This window comes from Ranitomeya variabilis, chromosome 2 (genome assembly GCF_051348905.1).
Source record: "Ranitomeya variabilis isolate aRanVar5 chromosome 2, aRanVar5.hap1, whole genome shotgun sequence".
Taxonomy (NCBI): Eukaryota; Metazoa; Chordata; class Amphibia; order Anura; family Dendrobatidae; genus Ranitomeya; species Ranitomeya variabilis.
In genome coordinates, this window is record NC_135233.1 from 431,483,608 (window position 1) to 431,504,765 (window position 21,158).

General features: G+C 49.0%; 1 protein-coding gene across 4 annotated transcripts; it reads left to right on the forward strand.

Moving 5' to 3' along the window:
- The first annotated feature begins 1,206 nt into the window (after positions 1-1,206).
- Positions 1,207-21,151, forward strand: NAT10 (N-acetyltransferase 10). Of its 4 annotated transcripts, none has more exons than XM_077286991.1 (29): positions 1,207-1,325; positions 2,579-2,700; positions 6,128-6,219; positions 6,294-6,465; positions 6,552-6,674; positions 8,554-8,615; positions 8,720-8,834; positions 8,908-9,015; positions 9,535-9,668; positions 9,753-9,846; positions 10,656-10,754; positions 10,862-10,998; positions 11,268-11,392; positions 12,872-13,022; positions 13,766-13,862; positions 13,972-14,088; positions 14,611-14,712; positions 15,284-15,358; positions 17,002-17,118; positions 17,192-17,325; positions 17,410-17,458; positions 17,824-17,920; positions 18,228-18,338; positions 18,426-18,598; positions 18,965-19,084; positions 19,287-19,385; positions 19,798-19,871; positions 19,955-20,038; positions 20,346-21,151. In XM_077286991.1, exons 2-29 carry the CDS (start codon positions 2,593-2,595, stop codon positions 20,443-20,445), a joined length of 3,069 nt encoding a protein of 1,022 aa, XP_077143106.1. In that variant the 5' UTR covers positions 1,207-1,325; positions 2,579-2,592; the 3' UTR covers positions 20,446-21,151. The 4 variants fall into 4 exon arrangements, with proteins under 4 accessions (XP_077143106.1, XP_077143107.1, XP_077143109.1 ...); XM_077286992.1 differs by lacking the exon at positions 1,207-1,325 and adding an exon at positions 1,340-1,465; XM_077286994.1 differs by lacking the exon at positions 1,207-1,325 and adding an exon at positions 1,396-1,416.
- Positions 21,152-21,158: the final 7 nt, after the last annotated feature.

The window sequence follows — 21,158 nt, forward strand, 5'->3', positions numbered from 1 at the left end:
TACTATGGAGGATAGAGAATGAACTTCAATCCCATATTGCAGCCAGCATGCAGCCAGCGGGTAAGGAAAGGGTGAATCAAACAGCCAAAAACCCCACCTCTATGGCTGAAAATTGTTCCCTCCAAATTCAGGCGACAGAGTCCCTTTAACTTGATTATTTTTTTGCCAATAAACCTAAATCACTTATCCGCAGGAAAGGGAATCGCTTGTTTATGTGACGGCTGGGACATCCATGGATCATGAGATCGGGGCACTGCAGCCGGTCCTGAACGGAGCGGAGGTGCACGCACGGCCTGTGACCTTTCATGGTCCATGGGACTGCTGGAAGAGCTGTGCTCAGCAATCCTGTAGTCAATGAACGGAGCAGAGGCCGACCACTCCATACAGGTGGGGATGTGGAGCCGCGATCTGGGGGTCCCAGAGGTCGAATGAACAAGTTGTACCCAAGTCTGGAGATAGCTGAGAAAACAATCCTCTAAATTGCTGCATCCATTGAGGATCTTGCAAAGTGCGTCTTACCCACAGAGACTCAGGGGGGCTCAGAGGCGTCTATACTGCTCCCTGTGACCGGAGCTGCCGTAGACCCCGACATCCTGTACTATCCGGAGCCAGGAACGTCCCCAGGACCGCAGCCGACACCTCCCATGTCCTTGGGCTCTCGGATACCTAAGCCGAAGTGACGGCGATGGTTGCATAATGGAAAAATGGCCACGACACCGCCATGTGTGACCGTCACACTGGTCATTACCCAGGGGGCTTCCATACACTGTGCAACGACAAGATGTGGATGGGTTTTCACCCACCGAACATAAGAAACAGAAGACGTTCACTGACAGCAAGCGGAGATCTTGAAAATGGAGAGTAAAGCACACAGTATATCGTCATAGATATGACCAAAAATTCTCGTTAATTAGTGAACGTTGTCTCTGCTCGTTAAATATGGCAGCATTCTCACGGCGACCCCATTATAATGCACTGATATATAGGGCAAATAAGAACCTGGTGTCATCATAGGGAGGAAAATCATCTAACTTCTTATAGTTAATACCCAGAGTAATAAATCAGTGGTGTTTCATGGTAACATTAATCCTTTGTGTCCAAAATTAAGACGTGACTGCAGCCTCACACATGGAAATAGCAAAATAACAACAATATGGGGATGGGAAGTAGCTGCCTGCACCAAGATGGCGGCTGTCCGGCGGACACTGACGTCATGTGCGCGACTGTGCGGCGAAGGCCCCTTAATCAGGCGCCGCGGGCAGCCCGGGGTCCTTCCTCACTACCCGTCTGCGCCATGTGAGTGGCCCCGGCTGCCTGATTACAAGGTAAGTGCTGAGACTCTCCACGTGTCTGCGGCCACACCAGGGGCTTCTCTGGGGGACGCTGCACTGGTTGTGGGGTCTCCGCCAACAACGTGTGAGAGGAGGGGACTTGTGTGAAGGATTGTCCGGGCTCATTCATCATGGTATATTACCAGAATGGGGCAATAATGGGAGTTACACTCCAACTGCAGCTACAAGAGAAGGAATTGTACAGCACCTGGAATCAATGGTGCTATATATATAAATAAATAATAATAATAATTGAAAGCTTTACTTCTTTGAGTTACCTGAAACTTCTAATTAAAGAGGTTCTGCAGCAGCTGGGTTGTGTTATGCCGTATGTTGCCTCAATTGCTGCTGAACCTTTTTTTTTTTATATAAGAGATAACGATGCATGTCAGTTACAGAGCCGGGCGCGTCTTGTTCTGTGTGCTCCAGCTGCTGCAGAACCTCTTTTTAAATAGAGATTTTAGCATCTTAGACTGTAAGTCCAGACTCTGAACTGCGATGTGTGAACAGGACGTTTATACACCGCAGTCACACGGAGACCATGAAGGTAATGATAGATTGTGGGGGGCAGATGCTGAGGGACTAAATCGGAGACCCCCGATCCTTCATCACGGAGGAGCCTTCGCCACGTGCCCTGCCGCTCCTTACATCCGAATGTACCCAGGAAACTATACACGCTCCTGCTGCAGAACCTCTTTACGGAGTATGATGAAAAATATCAGTGAAGGTCTTACACCCTCATCATACTGCATCAGATTATGTAGTGAGGTTCCGCGGCAGCTTTGGCTCGCGCCCCGTGGTTCCGCGGCAGCTTTGGCTCGCGCCCCGTGGTTCCGCGGCAGCTTTGGCTCACGCCCCGTGGTTCCGCGGCAGCTTTGACTCGAAACTATAGACGCTCCTGCTGCAGAACCTCTTTACGGAGTATGATGAAAAATATCAGTGAAGGTCTTACATCCTCATCATACTGCATCAGATTATGTAGTGAGGTTCCGCGGCAGCTTTGGCTCGCGCCCCGTGGTTCCGCGGTAGCTTTGGCTCGCGCCCCGTGGTTCCGCGGTAGCTTTGGCTCGCGCCCCGTGGTTCCGCGGCAGCTTTGGCTTGTGCCCCGTGGTTCCGCGGCAGCTTTGGCTTGTGCCCCGTGGTTCCGCGGCAGCTTTGGCTTGTGCCCCATGGCTCCGTTGGGATTTATTCTTGCACAATTCTTTCTATCCATTGGGATAATAACTTTCAGACTTTGCTCCTCGCAGTTTTTTTCACCAAGATGCAGCGGAAGAAGATCGATAACCGGATCCGGGTGCAGATAGAGAATGGCGTGGCGGAGAAGCACAGAAGTTTCTTTGTTATTGTGGGAGATCAAGGAAAAGATCAGGTGATGCTACAAGAGACCAGAAATAAATAATAATAATTTTATTTATATAGCGCCAACATATTCCGCAGCGCTTTACAACTTATAGAGGGGACTTGTACAGACAATAGACATTACAGCATAACAGAAATCACAGTTCAAAACAGATACCAGGAGGAATGAGGGCCCTGCTCGCAAGCTTACAAACTATGAGGAAAAGGGGAGACACGAGAGGTGGATGGTAACAATTGCTTTAGTTATTTGGACCAGCCATAGTGTAAAGGTACCTTCACACTAAACGACTTTGCAACGATAGCGATCCGTGACGTTGCAGCATCCTGGATAGCGATATCGTTGTGTTTGACACGCAGCAGCGATCAGGATCCCGCTGTGATATCGCTGGTCGTTGCTGAAAGTCCAGAACTTTATTTGGTCGTCAGATCGGCGTGTATCGTCGTGTTTGACACCAAAAGCAACGATGCCAGCAATGTTTTACAATGGTAACCAGGGTAAATATCGGGTTACTAAGCGCAGGGCCGCGCTTAGTAACCTGATATTTACCTTGGTTACCATTGTAAAAGTAAAAAAAAAACCACTACATACTCACCCTCTGATGTCTGTCACGTCCCCCGGCGTCCGCGCTGCTGCTCAAAGCTTCCTTCACTGACTGTGTCAGTGCCGGCCGGAAAGCAAAGCACAGCGGTGACGTCACCGCTGTGCTTTAGGGCTGGCGCTTACACAGTGCAGGGAAGCTGAAGTCGAGGGACGCGACAGACACGGCAATGTAAGTATGTAGTGTTTGGTTTTTTATTACATTTACACTGGTAACCAGGGTAAACATCGGGTTACTAAGCGCGGCCCTGCGCTTAGCAACCCGATGTTTACCCTGGTTACCCGGGGACTTCGGCATCGTTGGTCGCTGGAGAGCTGTCTGTGTGACAGCTGTCCAGCGACCACACAGCGACGCTGCAGCGATCGGCATCGTTGTCTATATCGCTGCAGCGTCGCTTAGTGTGACGGTACCTTAAGGCTCGGGTGTTCATGTAAAGCTGCATGAACCAGTTAACTGCCTAAGTATGTAGCAGTACAGACACAGAGTGCTATTAACTGCATAAAGTGTATGAGAACATGATGAGAGGAACCTGATTAAGGTTTTTTTTGAATGGGCCACACAGGGATAAGACATTTTGTAAATTTCCTTGAAAAAATTGAAAATTACTGCTACATTTTTAAACCTCCTAAAATATTAACAAAATAAAATAACATTTTACAAACGGTGCTGATGTAAAGCCGACAAGAGGGAAATGTTATTTACTAATGTTTTGCTGTGGTATTACTATCTGGATTAAAGGGATAATCATTCAAATTTAGAAAATTGCTAATTTTTTTACATTTTTCTCAAAATTTTTTTTTTTTTTTATAAATAAACACAAACATATTGACTTAAATTTACCATTATCATAAACAATAATGTGTCATGAAAAAACAATCTCAAAATCTCTGGAATTTGTAGAAGCGTTCCAGAGTTATTACCACATAAAGTGACATAGGTCAGATTTAAAAAATTTGGCTCCGTCACTAAGGGGTTAAGCGTGCCCTAAAAACACATTTGTTCAGACTGGCCTACCGCCTCAACGCATTAACCTAACTTTTTTTAGGGACGTATCCATGTTTGAAGTGCCTTTAAGGGTCCCATATATTGGGAAACCCCCAAACGTGATACCATTTTAAAAACAGCACCCCCTGACATATTGAAAACTGCAGTCAGGTAGTTTAATTAACCCTTCAGGTGACTTTCAGGAATTAATGCAAAGTGGCATGACAGAAATGAAAATGTGTATTTTTACCACCTAAATGCCTCTAACTTCTGAACAGATTACTATAGCCGTCAGACTCTAAGGGCGCTATTTGGTCATGAACTGCCATGGAAAACATCAGGACCACACAATCATTATTATTATTATTATTATTATTATTTATTGTTATAGCGCCATTTATTCCATGGCGCTTTACATGTGAGGAGGGGTATACATAATAAAAACAAGTACAATAATCTTAAACAATACAAGTCATAACTGGTACAGGAGGAGAGAGGACCCTGCCCGCGAGGGCTCACAATCTACAAGGGATGGGTGAGAATACAGTAGGTGAGGATAGAGCTGGTCGTGCAGCGGTTGGTTGATCGGTGGTTATTGCAGGTTGTAGGCTTGTCGGAAGAGGTGGGTCTTCAGGTTCTTTTTGAAGGTTTTGATGGTAGGCGAGAGTCTGAGGGTCTGACACACATGATCTGAGGGCACCGACTGGGATAAAGAGGAAGCCCCCACACTCTGTTAACCATTTATATGATGTAGTCACCATTGGCAGCAGCATCTTAGGGGTTAAACAGATTTTGACAGGGCAAACATTGATCGTGGCTGATGCAGCAAGTTGTCAGCTATAGTGTACAGCCGACAGCTGCTGGATTGTGACCTGTATGGGGATGCTATTCTCTTATATCACAGGTCAGTTAGAAGACGTATTGGCGGTCACTAAGGGGTTAAAACTGGGGATTGGGAATTAATCTTATTAACCTGGGTAGTGCATTCCAAAGAATTGGCGAAGCACGTGAAAAATAACCGGATATGAGTGCTAACACCAGGGGGCGCTCTCTAGGGTTTGCTGGAATATTAACCGTCTACTTCATTATCAGTCACATTTTCTCTGTAAGAACCTTGCTGGGGCTACACAAGGGGACTGCATATAGTAAAAAAAAAAAAAAAACACTCCTTGCCCAGCGCCGCTGCTCCATTCTCAGCAGAATGATTAAGATCCGCCCCCCTCACTTCCCCTTCCACCAGGAAGTCCACGTTTCGCACTTCCTAAGATCTACACCCACCCCCTCCTCTTCCTGCCGGGTGACCCAGATCCGCACCTTCCCCTTCCGTGGCGCGACCAAGATCTGCGTTCTCCCTCCGCGGGGCGATCGGCACCTGCGTCCCCTCCCCTTCCTGCGGGGTGACCGAGACTTATGTCCCCTGCCTCCTGTGGTGTGACCGAGACTCATGTCCCCTGCTTCCTGCGGGGCGAACGAGACCCTTGTCAACCCCCCACCCGCTAACTGCACCCTTATTCCCCTTCATTTCCTGGGGTTGACCAAGACCCACCGCACCCTCCCTCTACTTCCTGTGGTCCATCTCGGTCACTCTGCTGATAGAGATGGACTACACGTGCCAGGCAGCGGACAGCAGGACTCAGCAGGGAGACATTAGCAGCCGGGACTCTGGAGGCTTTTTCGGGGGTAAGGCAACAGAATTTATAACTAGAAATTTACAGATTTATTTTTCCCCTTCTCTATCAAATTTTTGGAAGTACGGGGGGCATTTATTGCACCCTGTAGTCGGCCCCCACCCCAGTTACAGGCTTCCATTATTTTCTCTCAATATCTTTGCATCGTGAATATTAATATTTGCAGGTGGTCATCCTCCATCACATGCTCTCCAAGTCAGCAGTGAAGGCTCGCCCCTCCGTCCTCTGGTGCTACAAGAAAGAGTTGGGCTTCAGCAGGTAGGACGCGGTCTGTTGCGATCTCGGCCCACCGGGGTGGGGAGTCAGGGTCTTACCGTTGTCTTGCCTTGTAGTAACCGCAAGAAGAAAATGAGAAAGCTGCAGAAAAAGATCCAGAGTGGCTCGCTGAACATTAGGGAGGACGATCCCTTTGAGCTTTTTATTGCTGCCACCAACATCCGTTATTGCTACTACAATGAGACCCATAAAATCCTGGGGAACACGTACGGCATGTGCGTCCTGCAGGTGAGGGGCGCTCCGCCACCACCACTGTACTCCTGGCCTCGTGCCTCTGTCTAGACTGATCCAATGGTCTCTTACCTCCTTGCTAGGATTTTGAGGCTCTGACTCCCAACCTGCTGGCTCGTACCATCGAAACTGTGGAAGGAGGTGGAATTGTGATTCTTCTGCTTCGTACCATGACGTCCCTCAAGCAGTTGTACACCATGACGATGGTACGTAGAGCATCCAGCAGATGATGTAGGAAAGGACGGGGCCTATTGACGCCTTTTCTATTTCTGCATGCTACTTAGGCCTCTTTCACACTTCCGTTTTTTGTAATCCGTCGTTTTGGGCAAAAAACGGATCCTGCAAATGTGCTCGCAGGATGTGTTTTTTGCCCATAGACTTGTATTAGTGACGGATTGCCACACGTCACGTGCGACGGATGCGTCGTGTTTTTGGTGGACTGTCGTCACAAAAAAAACGTTCAATGAAACTTTTTTTTGTACGTCGAGTCTGTCATTTTTGCGGCCGAAACTCCGCCCCCTCCTCCCCAGACTGCAGAATGAGCAGCGGATGCGTCGAAAAACTGCATCCGCTGCCCACGTCATGCAGTAAATTCACAACGTCCGTCAGTACGTCGGCCCGACACATTGTGACGGCCCCGTACCGACGGAAGTGTGAAAGAGGCCTAAGACTAATTTACAAGCAATGTACAGCTTTGTATGAATTTTTTTTTTTCTTTTTTTTATTGATCACTAATTCATTTGCTTCCAAAATACTAAATGAAGCAAGATGGTCTCCAAATGTAACACAGATCTGTCACAGCTCTGACCACTGGTTCTCATGTACAAGCCCAGGGTGAGAATGAAAACCTAGCACCCTGGATACACACTGCTCACATCCAGCCTATATCACAGAGAACAACACAGACCTCATACCCAGACTGTATTACTGAGAGACACTCAGACCTCACATCCAGCCTATATTACTGGGAGAGACACACAGACCTCACATCCAGCCTGTATTACTGGGAGAGACATACAGAGCTCACATCCAGCCTATATTACTGGGAGAGACACACAGACCTCACATCCAGCCTATATTACTGGGAGAGACACACAGACCTCACATCCATCCTTTATTACCTGGAGAGAGACACAGACCTCACATCCAGCCTGTATTACTGGGAGAGACATGCAGACCTCACATCCAGCCTATATTACTGGGAGAGACACACAGAGCTCACATCCAGCCCATATTACTGGGAGAGACACACAGAGCTCACATCCAGCCTATATTACTGGGAGAGACACGAATGTCACATCCAGCCTATATTACTGGGAGAGACACAGACCTCACATCCAGCCTCTATTACTGGGAGAGACACCGAGCTCACATCCAGCCTGTATTATTGGGAGAGACACACAGCTCACATCCAGCCTATATTACTGGGAGAGACACACAGAGCTCACATCCAGCCTATATTACTAGGAGAGACACACAGAGCTCACATCCAGCCTATATTATTGGGAGAGACACACAGACCTCACATCCAGCCTATATTACTGGGAGAGACACACAGACCTCACATCCAGCCTGTATTACTGGGCGAGATATACAGAGCTCACATCCAGCCTGTATTACTGGGAGAGACACACAGACCTCACATCCAGCCTGTATTACTGGGAGAGATGCTCCCACAAGAGGCTGTAAACTGCATATAACTTATATATTGCATGTCCGGTGTCTAAAGCCTCTTGACATCTCTTATCGCTCAGTTCATAGAAACGGCCAAAGTTAATGGTTATGTCAGCGAGTCTCTCGGCCTTTGTAGAGATGCATCGGCTCTGCTCTTCGTGGTTGTTCTTGTTGGATATAAAGCCTCCTCCATCTGTACTTGTTCTTCTCATAGAAGTATGTTGTATATATGGATGAGTAATTTATGGCTGTCATTATGGATCATTGTTGTTTGTTATTGAGGCTCGCCTATATTGAAGCGCATAAAGCAGATTTGCAGTACCACCTACAACCAGCTGACAAGTGTGGCACTGTGCATGTCCTGCACATTCTCAGAATAGGTAAATACTGAATGTTCTTTCCTTTTTACAGGATGTTCATTCTCGGTTCAGGACAGAAGCTCATCAGGATGTGGTCGGTCGCTTCAATGAAAGGTGCCGTTCTGCATTGTGTCTTAACCTGTCCAGACCTCTGCTTGCTTCAGTGAGCGGGATCCGTCATTGCCCCGTTATAATGCCATGTGCTGCCGTTCTCCCAGGTTCATCCTGTCTCTGGCCTCCTGTAAGAACTGCATGGTGATCGATGACCAGCTGAATATTCTGCCCATCTCCAGCCACATAGCCAGCATCAAGCCGCTGCCGCCGAAGAGCCAGGTATCCGGCCATCCGCCTCTGCACCCCCCGCAGCGCTCACCCGTCACCTCATCGCCATCTTCATTCTTTGCAGGACGAGCCGCTGACCCCGGAGGAGCAGGAGCTGCAGGAGGTGAAGCTGAGCCTGCAGGACACGCAGCCCGTGGGGGTCCTGGTGGAGAACTGCAAAACGCTGGATCAGGTAAAGTGGGACAGTCGTACTGGTGCCGATTATACAGAAGTTTTTTTTACTTGGTTCTGATTAGTGGGGGCTCTGTGTGCCGACATCTCCCATGCAGTAGAAAAGCTGAGCCGAGGGCTGCTCTCCTCCAAAATGGAAGTCTCGGAGGTCTTCTGCTCCTTCGTATCAGTGATCGTTGGGGCGGCCGGCTCCTGGACCCCAATAATCAAAACTTCTGTCATTACTCTGATGCATCAGAAGTTTTTTTTTTGTTTGTTTTTTATGGTTACGTCCCCCATAGATTCACCTGTTTGTATGTTTTTTTTTGCTGGATGCTTCTGTATAAAAATGTCTATGATGTCATTCTCTGTAGCAAAAAAAGCATCTGTCAGCGCAGCAGATATGGGGCCGATGAATGCCGAGGGGACACTGTTCTCCTCCGCCGGGTGCATGACCCTTTATGGACACATCCGGGGTATACGCAGCAGGGGGTCCACCAGATTCAGAGCCTGACATGTTTTCCTCGTCCTGTTTGAATAGGCCAAAGCCGTCCTGAAGTTCATAGAGGCCATATCTGAGAAGACGCTCCGCAGTACAGTCGCCCTGACCGCAGCTCGAGGTCGAGGAAAATCCGCTGCACTCGGTCTGTCGATAGCCGGCGCTGTGGCATTTGGGTACGTCGTACGGTGCAGCCGTCGCTCTCTATTTCCATTGTCGTAGTTTGCTCCTTGCACGTGAATTTCTTCCTCTACTTTCAGATATTCTAACATCTTTGTGACGTCTCCGAGTCCCGACAACCTGCACACTCTGTTTGAGTTCATATTTAAAGGGTTTGACTCGCTGCAGTACCAGGTGAGAGCCCCCCGGGGTCCGGTCAAGAAATGACTGTGATTGCAACTTTATCATCAGTGGTGTATTGCCATAAATCAGTTGGGACTGCGCTCTGGGACCTGAAGATGCAGAATATTCAGGGAATACAGCTCTTCTGGTTTGGTCCGTCCCCTATATAGCACGGCTACCAACCAAGCAGCTACAGCAAGGAAGCCATAATCCATCTCTCTGTGGCTGTGACCCTGTCATTCCTGGTGCTGGAACTCCTTGGATTAGGCATTAATTATTATTATTCATTTTTATAGTGCCATTTATTCCATGGCGCTTTACATGTGAAAAAAGGGGCGTACATGGACAAGTACAATAAACATGAGCAATACAATGCACACACAAGTACAGAAGGAGAGAGGACCCTGCCCGCGAGGGCTCAGTCTATAGGGGATGGGTGAGGATGCACTAGGCATTTCCTGGCAATATGTTATCAGTAACCGTAGTATGGGGCGAAACGGGTCACACTAAAGAAAATCTCATCAAAATTGTCAGCTGTTCAGTTACTTGCAATGAAATCTATGGGAGCAAAATGGCATCGCAGTTTTTGAGGGGGCACGGTCACGGGTCACAACATGCCCTAAAATAGTCCCTGGGAGCTCAGATGGTCTCAAAACAACATAGCGACCTTCATGTGTTGCTGTGTAGCCTTTCAGTCGGGCTCGTCCAGTGGCCTCCAGCATCTTTGTGCTTTACTGTAAAGCACCGAAGTTTTGCACTTTTCACAATAAAAGTAACAAGACCTTCGTAGCATCCTAACCATGACCCCTACCTTCTTCCAGGAGCATCTGGACTACGAGATCATCCAGTCACTGAACCCGGAGTTTGAGAAGGCCGTAGTTCGTGTGAACGTCTTCAAGGAGCACAGACAGACCATACAGGTGACGTGTCCACCGGGCTGGCGACGTGTGTCTGCCGTGATGGCAACTTTGCTGGATGAAGTGACTTCCCGCATTTTATTTTTTGACTTTTCGACTTTTCCTTGCAGTACATCCACCCGGCTGATGCCGTGAAGTTGGGGCAGGCGGAGCTGGTGGTAATTGATGAAGCCGCTGCCATTCCTTTGCCTCTTGTCAAGAGTTTGATGGGGCCCTATCTGGTGTTTATGGCATCCACCATCAACGGGTGAGCAGACCATTGTGATAAGTTTCCATCAGGACACCGATCTTTTTGGAGAGTCTGTTCAGTGCCGCGCGGTTCTGCATTGAGAGGCGCCGATGATGTGACTTGTAGGGAAACTTGCGTGCTTGTTGCTCGGGTGTCGCGCACCATTCCTATTCATCAGATTGCCAGATATCTGCAGACATGTCGCCATCATGGCCGCTCGCCTCCTGATGGAAGAGAGTGGCACTGAATTAACCCATTAATGGCTCTAAAATCTTTCTTTGTACCAGGTATGAGGGAACCGGCCGCTCTCTGTCCCTCAAATTGATCCAGCAGCTCCGACAGCAAAGTACAGAAAGTCAGGTCTCCATAACGGCGGAGAACAAGTCCACGAGCACCCAGCGGCTAGCGTCAGGTACGGGTCACGCATCCATTTCCTCCAGTGGCGGCTCCATTAGGACTTCGCTTCATTGTCAGTTGCTAGTGGGGATGATCTAAAATGTCTCTTCTGTATCTGAAGAGGTTGATGTGTCATTCTCTATGCTTTACACTGCAGCTCGTCTTCTTCAGATAGACTTAACACTAATAAAGTGTGGTACATGGGTAACACGTACATACTGTGAGGCGGTGAAGCATGCAGTTCATGTGTCCTTCGTGTGTTCGGTGGATTCCTCCGGGTACTCATCAGTCCCCAAAAAAACATACTAATAGGGTAACGTGAGTGACGGCGATCCACGTGCAGGGCTGTAGACATGTGAGTGATGGCGATCCATGTGCAGGGCTGTGGAGATGTGAGTGACGGCGATCCACGTGCAGGGCTGTGGATATGTGAGCGACGGTGATCCACGTACAAGGCTGTGGAGATGTGAGTGACGGTGATCCTCGTGCAGGGCTGTGGAGATGTGAGTGACTGTGATCCACGTGCAGGGCTGTGGACATGTGAGCGATAGTGATCCTCGTACAAGGCTGTGGACATGTGAGCGACGGTGATCCTCGTGCAGGGCTGTGGACATGTGAGCGACGGTGATCCTCGTGCAGGGCTGTGGACATGTGAGCGACGGTGATCCTCGTGCAGGGCTGTGGACATGTGAGTGACGGTGATCCTCGTGCAGGGCTGTGGACATGTGAGTGACGGTGATCCTCGTGCAGGGCTGTGGACATGTGAGTGATGGTGATCCTCGTGCAGGGCTGTGGACATGTGAGCGACGGTGATCCTCGTGCAGGGCTGTGGACATGTGAGTGACGGTGATCCTCGTGCAGGGCTGTGGACATGTGAGCGACGGTGATCCTCGTGCAGGGCTGTGGACATGTGAGTGACGGTGATCCTCGTGCAGGGCTGTGGACATGTGAGTGACGGTGATCCTCGTGCAGGGCTGTGGACATGTGAGTGACGGTGATCCTCGTGCAGGGCTGTGGACATGTGAGAGACGGTGATCCTCGTGCAGGGCTGTGGACATGTGAGAGATGGTGATCCTCGTGCAGGGCTGTGGACATGTGAGCGACGGCTGTGGACATGTTGGCACACTAGTAAATGATTATGCTTAACCCCGTCCTGGCGATATATTGGGTGCAGGTATACAGGGGGGGACTCAGGGGCTGCTTTGTACTGTCGGACGCCCCCTGCGCAGGGAAGTACAGCTCTGCCAGCTGCAGCTCCGTCCACAGCCGGATGACCAGGAGCGCTGCTGTGGAGGGAAACGCAGCTCTGTGACTGGTTAATTCTGCAGATTGGTAGGAGTCAGAGTGGTCACAGCTCCACCAATCATAAAGTGATTGGTGATAGATCATCACAGAATGTTCTAGAAATGCCTGTAAAGTCCTTGTGTCCCCTCGGTCATGGAGACCTGACGATTCTGGGATCGGTCTCATTTTTTTTTTCCCCTCCTTCTTTCAGCTCGGACCCTTCATGAAGTTTCCCTGCAGGAATCCATCCGTTACGCTCCTGGGGACGCAGTGGAGAAATGGCTTAACGACCTGTTGTGTCTGGACTGTCTGAGTATCAGCCGGATCATCTCTGGGTGTCCTCTGCCTGAGACGTGCGACCTGTATCCTTTCCGTGTCCGGCTGACAGTCGCCCAGACCGGCCACTAGGTGGCGCTGGGGAGGCGACCGACCCTCGTCTTCCTTTCCGCGATTTCTACATTTTTGCTTCTGTTTTCTGCCTTAAATCCGCTGTGCCATCTGCAGCTGCGTCAGGAAAGCGGCCAGGTGGCACCTAGTGCGGATCGTTAATTAAAGGGGATGTCTGACTCAACTGCCCCCCCCCCCCCCAAACTACAGAGGTGACGGAAAGTGAAGTCTAAATCTCACTGCAGTACAGGCCTCTGTGGGGGGGGGGTCTCCAGTACAGGCCTCTGTGCACTCCAGTACAGGCCTCTTTTTCTCCAGTACAGGCCTCTTGGGGGGGGGTCTCCAGTACAGGCCTCTTGGGGGGGGGGGGGGGTCTCCAGTACAGGCCTCTTTGGGTGGGGGGGGGGTCTCCAGTACAGGCCTCTGTGGGGGGGGGGGTCTCCAGTACAAGCCTCTGTGGGGGGGGGGGGTCTCAAGTACAGGCTTCTGTGGGGGGTCTCCAGTACAGGCCTCTGTGGGGGGCTCCAGCAGGAGGCCATGATGTCCCGTTCCTTGACCTGATCTGTTGCCAGTCGTGGGCCTCGGCCAAAGAACGGACATTATTTCCTGTACAGGAGCCACAGGGATGCGGGTGGGCGGGTATCTATCGCACTATGCCACACTCGCCCTCTGCACCTATTTATCACCCACTATCGTGATTTCCTTAATTTTGCATCAGATATTATGTGAACCGGGACACTCTGTTCTGCTACCATAAAGCGTCAGAATCGTTCCTGCAGAGACTCATGGCGCTGTTCGTTGCGTCTCATTACAAGGTGAGGACGTGTCCGTTATATACACAGAACATCGGGCCACAGGGGGAGAGCAGCTGACTCTGGTCACGGGGGCATCGAGGGGTAACCTCAGGTCTCTTCTCCTCTGCAGAATTCCCCCAATGACCTGCAGATGTTGTCGGACGCCCCAGCTCATCACCTCTTCTGCCTCCTCCCTCCAGTTCCTCCCACCCAGAATTCTCTACCCGAGGTCTTAGCTGTGATCCAGGTATGTTGGGGTTAATTCTGAGCTTTGCACCGATCCTGCAGTTAGTGCAACTACAACTCCCAGCTTTTGGTAAAACTACTGCACTCATCATGCTCCGACACCTTGCAGCAGTCAGGTACGTTCCCACATTGAGGATTTCTTGCAGAAAATTCCCGCGGCCGCAGTGACGTCGGCACCAAAGTGCACAGTGTGAAACGGGCAAAAAAGTTATCGCCTGTGCGCACCGGGAAGCTGATCACTTGATTGCTGGGAAAGTGTCGGTGATTGTTTAGCTTGCATGTGTTTGATCCACGGTAGAGTGTGCCACGTCCAGGGGGCGGAGGGCCCACGTCCACGGTCACCCATTGCTCATATTCCACAGATCTGACCCCGTCCACTTCTCTCCTAAGCATCGCAGACTGACTGTTTTTTCCGTCCCCCTTTGATTCTTGGGACAACGCAGTATTTTATCGCGCATCCTCGGCCTCGATGTTCTCATATTATCGTGCTAACAGCCGATCTCTCCATCTTCCGCTGCCTCAGGTTTGTCTTGAAGGAGAGATTTCTCGTCAGTCGATCATGAACAGTCTTTCCCGAGGGAAGAAAGCGTCCGGAGACCTCATCCCCTGGACAGTTTCAGAACAGGTAAGTCGCTTTCTTTAGAATCTCACCTTAAAGGGATAGTCCTGGACTTTACACTATTCATGCCCTATGTGTGGTATAGGTCATCAGTATCAGTCAGTGGTCTGACACCCGTAACCACCGGTGATCAGCTGCCACCATGTCCTATGGGGGCTGCCATATGTAAACAACCAGGACGCCACTGTGTAGTGGACGTCATCTGTACTGAAGCTCAGCTCCTATTGAAGTGACTGTGATCGGAGCTGCAGTACACGGAGTACGGGGCTGTGCGGAGCTGCGGCAGGCTGAGTACGGGGCTGTGCGGAGCTGCGGCAGGCTGAGTACGGGGCTGTGCGGAGCTGCGGCAGGCTGAGTACGGGGCTGTGCGGAGCTGCGGCACGCTGAGTACGGGGCTCTGCCGATTTGGGCTGCGGTGCGTTCTGAGTTGCTGGAGCTGCAAACAGCAGATCTGTTGGGTTTCGGCCTCCCACCGATCTGATATATAATGGATATCTTCATTCTGGACAACCCCTAGAATCTACAATCCGCCTTCTGGATAAAGTCTCCTAATTCAGCTGTTTTCTTACCTTTCCAGTATCAAGATCCTGATTTTGGCAGTTTATCTGGAGGAAGAGTAGTAAGAATCGCCGTCCACCCGGACTACCAAGGGGTATAAAGATTATTTTGCACTTAACCTTTTATATAGAACATACATTTTTGGGATCCTATTAAGACGAGACAAACTCCCTCTGTGCTGTCACAACCTGGGGTCTGTCTAATGCCAGGCTGGTGGGTTTCTCCAATGTATCAGAACGCCAAATGTTCAGGAAACGCCAAATATGATGATTAGTATTGTGTTATTCTTAACAAATATCTTTTGTTTTTTTTTTAATGTACAGCTCCAAGTATTTTTATCTTATAAAAGGTAATTTTTCCTTCCCACAATCGCCACCAGAGGGCGCTAATTGCATAGTTGCACATTGAATCCATTAATAACACTATGCAATAGACTCCCCCTTGTGGTGGCCACAGGTACTGTGAAGCTGAATAGTAGTGACGTTAAAGGGAACCTGTCACCCCGTTTTTTGAAGATGAGCTAAAAATAGCGTTAAATAGGGGCAGAGCTGGGCGTTACATTAGTGTCTTTGTGTGCCTTTATTACCCACCTAAGCTGCCGAAATACCTTTGTAAAGTCTCCGTTTTCTGCTGTCACTCACGCTGGTCTGGTCCTATCGGCGTGGTGACAGCGCTGTTTCTCCCCCAGAAACCTGCTCATCATTACGTTGGTGGCGTAGTGGTGTGCGCATGTCCAAAGCGAAGATCCACTGCCCAGGAGATTCAAAACAGCGCGGTCTTCGCTATTCGCCGTTTACCGGTGGGCGCGGCCATCTTTCCTGTGGCCACGCGTGCGCAGATGGAGTGCTCTGCTGCCCGGTGCTTCAGGAAAATGGCCGCCGCGATCTCCACATCCCGTGGCCATTTTCCTGAAGCCCCGGGCAGCAGAGCGCTCCATCTGCGCACGCGCGGCCACAGGACAGATGGCCGCGCCCACCGGTAAACGGCGAATAGCGAAGACCGCGCTGTTTTGAATCTCCTGGGCAGTGGATCTTCGCTTTGGACATGCGCACACCACTACGCCACCAACGTAATGATGAGCAGGTTTCTGGGGGAGAAACAGCGCTGTCACCACGCCGATAGGACTAGACCAGCGTGAGTGACAGCAGAAAACGGCGACTTTACAAAGGTATTTCGGCAGCTTAGGTGGGTAATAAAGGCACACAAAGACACTAATGTAACGCCCAGCTCTGCCCCTATTTAACGCTATTTTTAGCTCATCTTCAAAAAACGGGGTGACAGGTTCCCTTTAAGTTGCTTCTTTGTGAATTTTCTCCTCCATTTTGGAACTGACAACAGCGCCATCAATCTTACAGCTTCTTATCTGAGAATCGTAAGTCAATATCTCTGTGATAAACTGACTCCTTTCCTCACGTAAAAAGCGGTGTGATTCCGAGAGTGCCGATCTTGGTACAGCGGTCGGTAATATCCACATTTATCTCTAAATCATTGCTCTGACAGGAAATGCAGAAGTGGCTGCGCATGTGCTGATTGCTTCATTCGTCTGTACAGGAGGTCTGAGAATTGCAGAGAGAACTGTGCTGCTCGGCCACCTCTGTGCTGCTCGGCCACCTCTGTATTACACAATGTGACCAATTCTCAAGATAAATGATATAAATGATCTAGAAGTGTCCCAGATTTATTCTGAGTGTCTCCTGCCTCTGGGTGTAATGTTAATGTCTCCTGTATGGGCCACAGATGGGTTACGGGAGCCGGGCCCTGAAGCTGCTACAGATGTATTACGAGGGTCAGTTTCCAGGACTGGAAGAAAATGTGAAAAGCAAAGCTCAGGAGATTACCCCGATAAGCAGCGAGGTGAGAGTCCTGCTCATTTCCCTGTTAATCATCCTATTGTCCGGGGTCGGCGCTAACCTCCTCCTTATCGCAGGCCGTCAGCCTCCTGGAAGAGTCGGTGATCCCCCGGAAGAACCTGCCGCCTCTGCTGCTCCGGCTGAGCGAGAGACCGGCCGAGAAGCTGGACTATCTGGGGGTGTCCTATGGGTTAACACCCAAACTTTTAAAGTGAGTCCCCCTCTACCTCCCCCAACTATTGACCTATAGAAATGCTCTCACCAGTGCTGGGGAGTAACGTCTGTCTCTCCGCAGGTTCTGGAAGCGCGCCGGGTTCATTCCCGTGTACCTGCGACAGACACCGGTACGTTACTTTCTATACTTGTGATTAGAGGGGTTTCCTAACTTCACACGACAGGCGATAGGTTGCTGGGGGCACTGACACTGGGACCCCCAACCGATGAAGTGCCCCTGATGAATGGAGTAGTGGTCGTGCCATCGCTCCTTTCATTGTCTAAGGGTCTGGCGGGGACGGGCGAGCGAAGTCTGCAAGTTCCAGATGTTCTAGGCTTAGTTTTCTAAGCACCTCATTTATATAAGCCGTGTAGACCCACCGCTGCTGCGGGGGGCTTTCTGCCTCCAGTGATGAGAACCTCGGGGGGAACATCAGTCACTAAGATGCTATCTAGAACCTCCAGACAATGATTTCCTTCTCCTGTCCTACCTCAGAATGACCTGACGGGGGAGCACTCCTGCATTATGCTGAAGAGTCTACAGGAGGAAGACGAGTCCGAGCAGGAGCCGTGGCTGACCGCATTCTGGAAAGGTGAGGATGATTTCCCTCTTACTTGGGCAGTGATGGGTGCTGACCCTGGGACCACCCCGTCCCTCTTATCCCAGAGGACCTGTCCTGTATTACACAGGAAAGTCATTGATTTTAATGGAATCTGTGTAATGCTTCAATTCCCCTATGGGGGGCGCTGTAGGAGAAATTACCACTTTTTCCTCATGGATTACAGCCAATCATTGGGGGTCCTAGTAGGAAGACCCTTCTTCTAAGTAGGAACTGTCCAAAGTGATCCCTCGGGGTCCTAAGATGAGATTCACGCCCAGTTCTTTATTCTCCTCTGCAGATTTTAGGAGACGTTTCCTGTCTCTCCTTTCCTATCAGTTCCGGAACTTTTCTCCATCCGTGGCGCTGAATGTCCTCCAGAATAAAAACGTCAAGAAGGAACGTCAGAGCGGTAAGTATCGTGGCCGACGCTGCCCCTATAATTGTTCCCACATCGGGGGCTTCCGCTGACTCCTGTCTCCCCTTGTGCCCCCCGCAGTGATCCTCCGCTCGGAGCTGGAGTCGTCCTTTACTCCTTATGACCTGAAGCGCCTGGAGATGTACTCCCAGAACATGGTGGACTATCACCTCATCATGGATCTCATTCCCTCCATTTCCAAGATGTTCTTTTTACAAAAATTCGGAGGCCTGAACCTGTCGGCGGCTCAGTGTGTAAGTCGCTGCGACATCGGAGACTATTTACCATCCGCAAAGCTGCCAACAAGTCCGTCGCCTCCATGGCGGCAGTTTCTACGATTTCAGAAAATAAAAAACAAATAAATATACCTCTCGCATAACGATTTTTATAAGATCACTGCTTGCTGTCAATCAACAGCAACAGTTTAATCAGGCGACTAAAAATCCGTCTTGGTGATGGGACGAGCGGTCGGGGTTAGACTCTAGAGAATGACGGCGAGCAGAGATTTTGATGCAGAAAGTATATTGGAAATAATAACCAGAATGTCCTTCTCCTTCCGCTGTTACATTGCTATTTTGCGGCACTTTTCTGATCTCGCCCCGTTACGCCCTTATTTTTAGGCCCTGCTCCTCGGCGTCGGGCTGCAGCACAAGTCGGTGGATCAGCTGGAGAAGGAGATCGAGCTGCCGAGCAGTCAGCTCATGGGTCTCTTCAACCGCATCATACGGAAAGTGGTCCAGGTAACACTGCGGCGACAAGGCGCAGATGTATCTTTGCCCATTCTCAATCATGGCGCCAAAGTTAACTTTTTGCACTTTTATTCCCCCCACATCCCTCTTCTTCCAGGAGTCATAACTTTGTTTCTTTCCCCCTCTTCTCGAACTGTTGAAATATCCGTCTCATGAATGGAGGATCGGTAACAGGATTCTTTTTCCTTTCTAGTCATTCAGCGGTATTTTGGAGAGGGCCGTGGAGGATGAGATGGCGACCACCAAGGAGGTGGTGATGGAGCCCACCCTGAAGTCTTTGAATGAGGATTTGGTGAGTTTCCTGCATTATTGGGGGGGGACACCAGAACCAGTCATGTAATGGTCTATGCAAGACTAAAAGACATAAAAAACCTTTAGAAAGCTCCAGATAACGTGCAGATTTTATGGCGTTTTTGAAAGGTTTCCTATTCGCCACTTGCATATTTTTACTTTCCCAATCAATTGATTGCAAGATTCCTCTTCAGTCAAAAATGTGCAACGTATATAAAAAAAAAATGGAGTGAGTGCAATCTGCTTATTTATTACCGTACATTACTGGCGCAGAAATGGGGAAAAAGTGACATAAAAGCAACAAATCTGCCAAATATTAAAGTAGAAAATGCACTGACTGCAGCGTTTTATGGCAAAGCCAAAAAAAAAATCCCAGCATCCGGCCTTGGACATGGTTTTTGCTTTTTCTTTAGGAAGAAGCAGCCAAGGAATTCCAGCAGAAACACAAGGAGGAAGTGCAGAAGCTGAAAGGGATCGATCTGTCCCAGTAAGTAACTACTAATATTGTCTCTGTCTTTGGAGGAGGCCATTCACGTCGGTCATGTATGAAACCAATGTCTTATTACACAGATATGTCATCGGAGGAGAAGACGATGAGTGGAATGAAGTCCTGAAGACAACCGGTCAGAACGCGTCTATAGTCAGCTTGAAGAGGTGCGTCACTCAGGGATTATTATATCCAGATTTGTTTGTTTTTTGATAAATGTAATACAATTAGTTTTGCCCCAGTTTAATTTTTTTTCTTCTTTATATCAATTGGCTTTGTTTTAGCTACATGGCTCCCATAAACCTAAGGTTAAATAATAAGTCTATCCTCCAGCAGCCACCACTAGGGGGAGCTCTGCTTTCTGCATACTGGCTATACACTGAGCTCAGTAATACTGTATGCAGGCGGCTCCCTCTAGTGGTGGTCACCGATTTTTATTTTTATTTTTTTTTATTTTATTTTTTTTGTTTCTAGTGACAAGAAACGTAAATTGGATCAGCCAGGAAAAAGTGGTGCAAAGGTGCAAAAAAAGCTCAAGAGAAATAAAGACAAGAGGCCAAAATTTGGGAAATAAGAAGACACTGCTACCCATCATCTTAAGGACTTGAAAGGGTTGATGATGTATCTGCATTCATTGGCGAAGCTGTGTATGTAATCCTGCAGCGGGTACCGTAATGTATAAAAATGGATATTTTACAGATCAGAGGGTGATGCCAGAGCCAGGCCTGTTCGTATAGTACATGGATTGGTTTCCTGTACTATAGCACAGCTGGCCATGTTGGGATCAGTAGTGCCCAGGCCTTACAGGATCTATTATCCTCCAGAGATCTTTGCAGCACGTGGGTTTTGCCCTTTAGGAAATTTCCTGTGCACATTGCTTAGTCCATTTTCTTTTGTACATCTGAATGGGATGTTTTAGATTTTTTTTTTTTTTTAATACTCTGCAGTCAATTTTAAAAGTGATGAAATACTAGTAAATTATTTATGTATACAATATTATCTTTACTAGACAAGGCTATTGTCCTAGAAAAGAAGAAGCAAAGGGAAGTAATTTCCTAGGTCAGGATGTTTTTGCTTTCCTTTAGATCCAATGAACTGTGCCTTTACTTTTTCCCAATACCACATTTGGTCTTTGCTTTACTGTAAGTTGTAAAATGAGACGTTTTGTTTTTTTCCGTTTGGAGTGATGGTGCCATCTAGTGGGTGCGGTGACAACTGCAAAACTTCAAACTTTATTTTTACAAGGAAAGATAAAACTAAATAAAGAAAATTAACAAAAAGTACAAT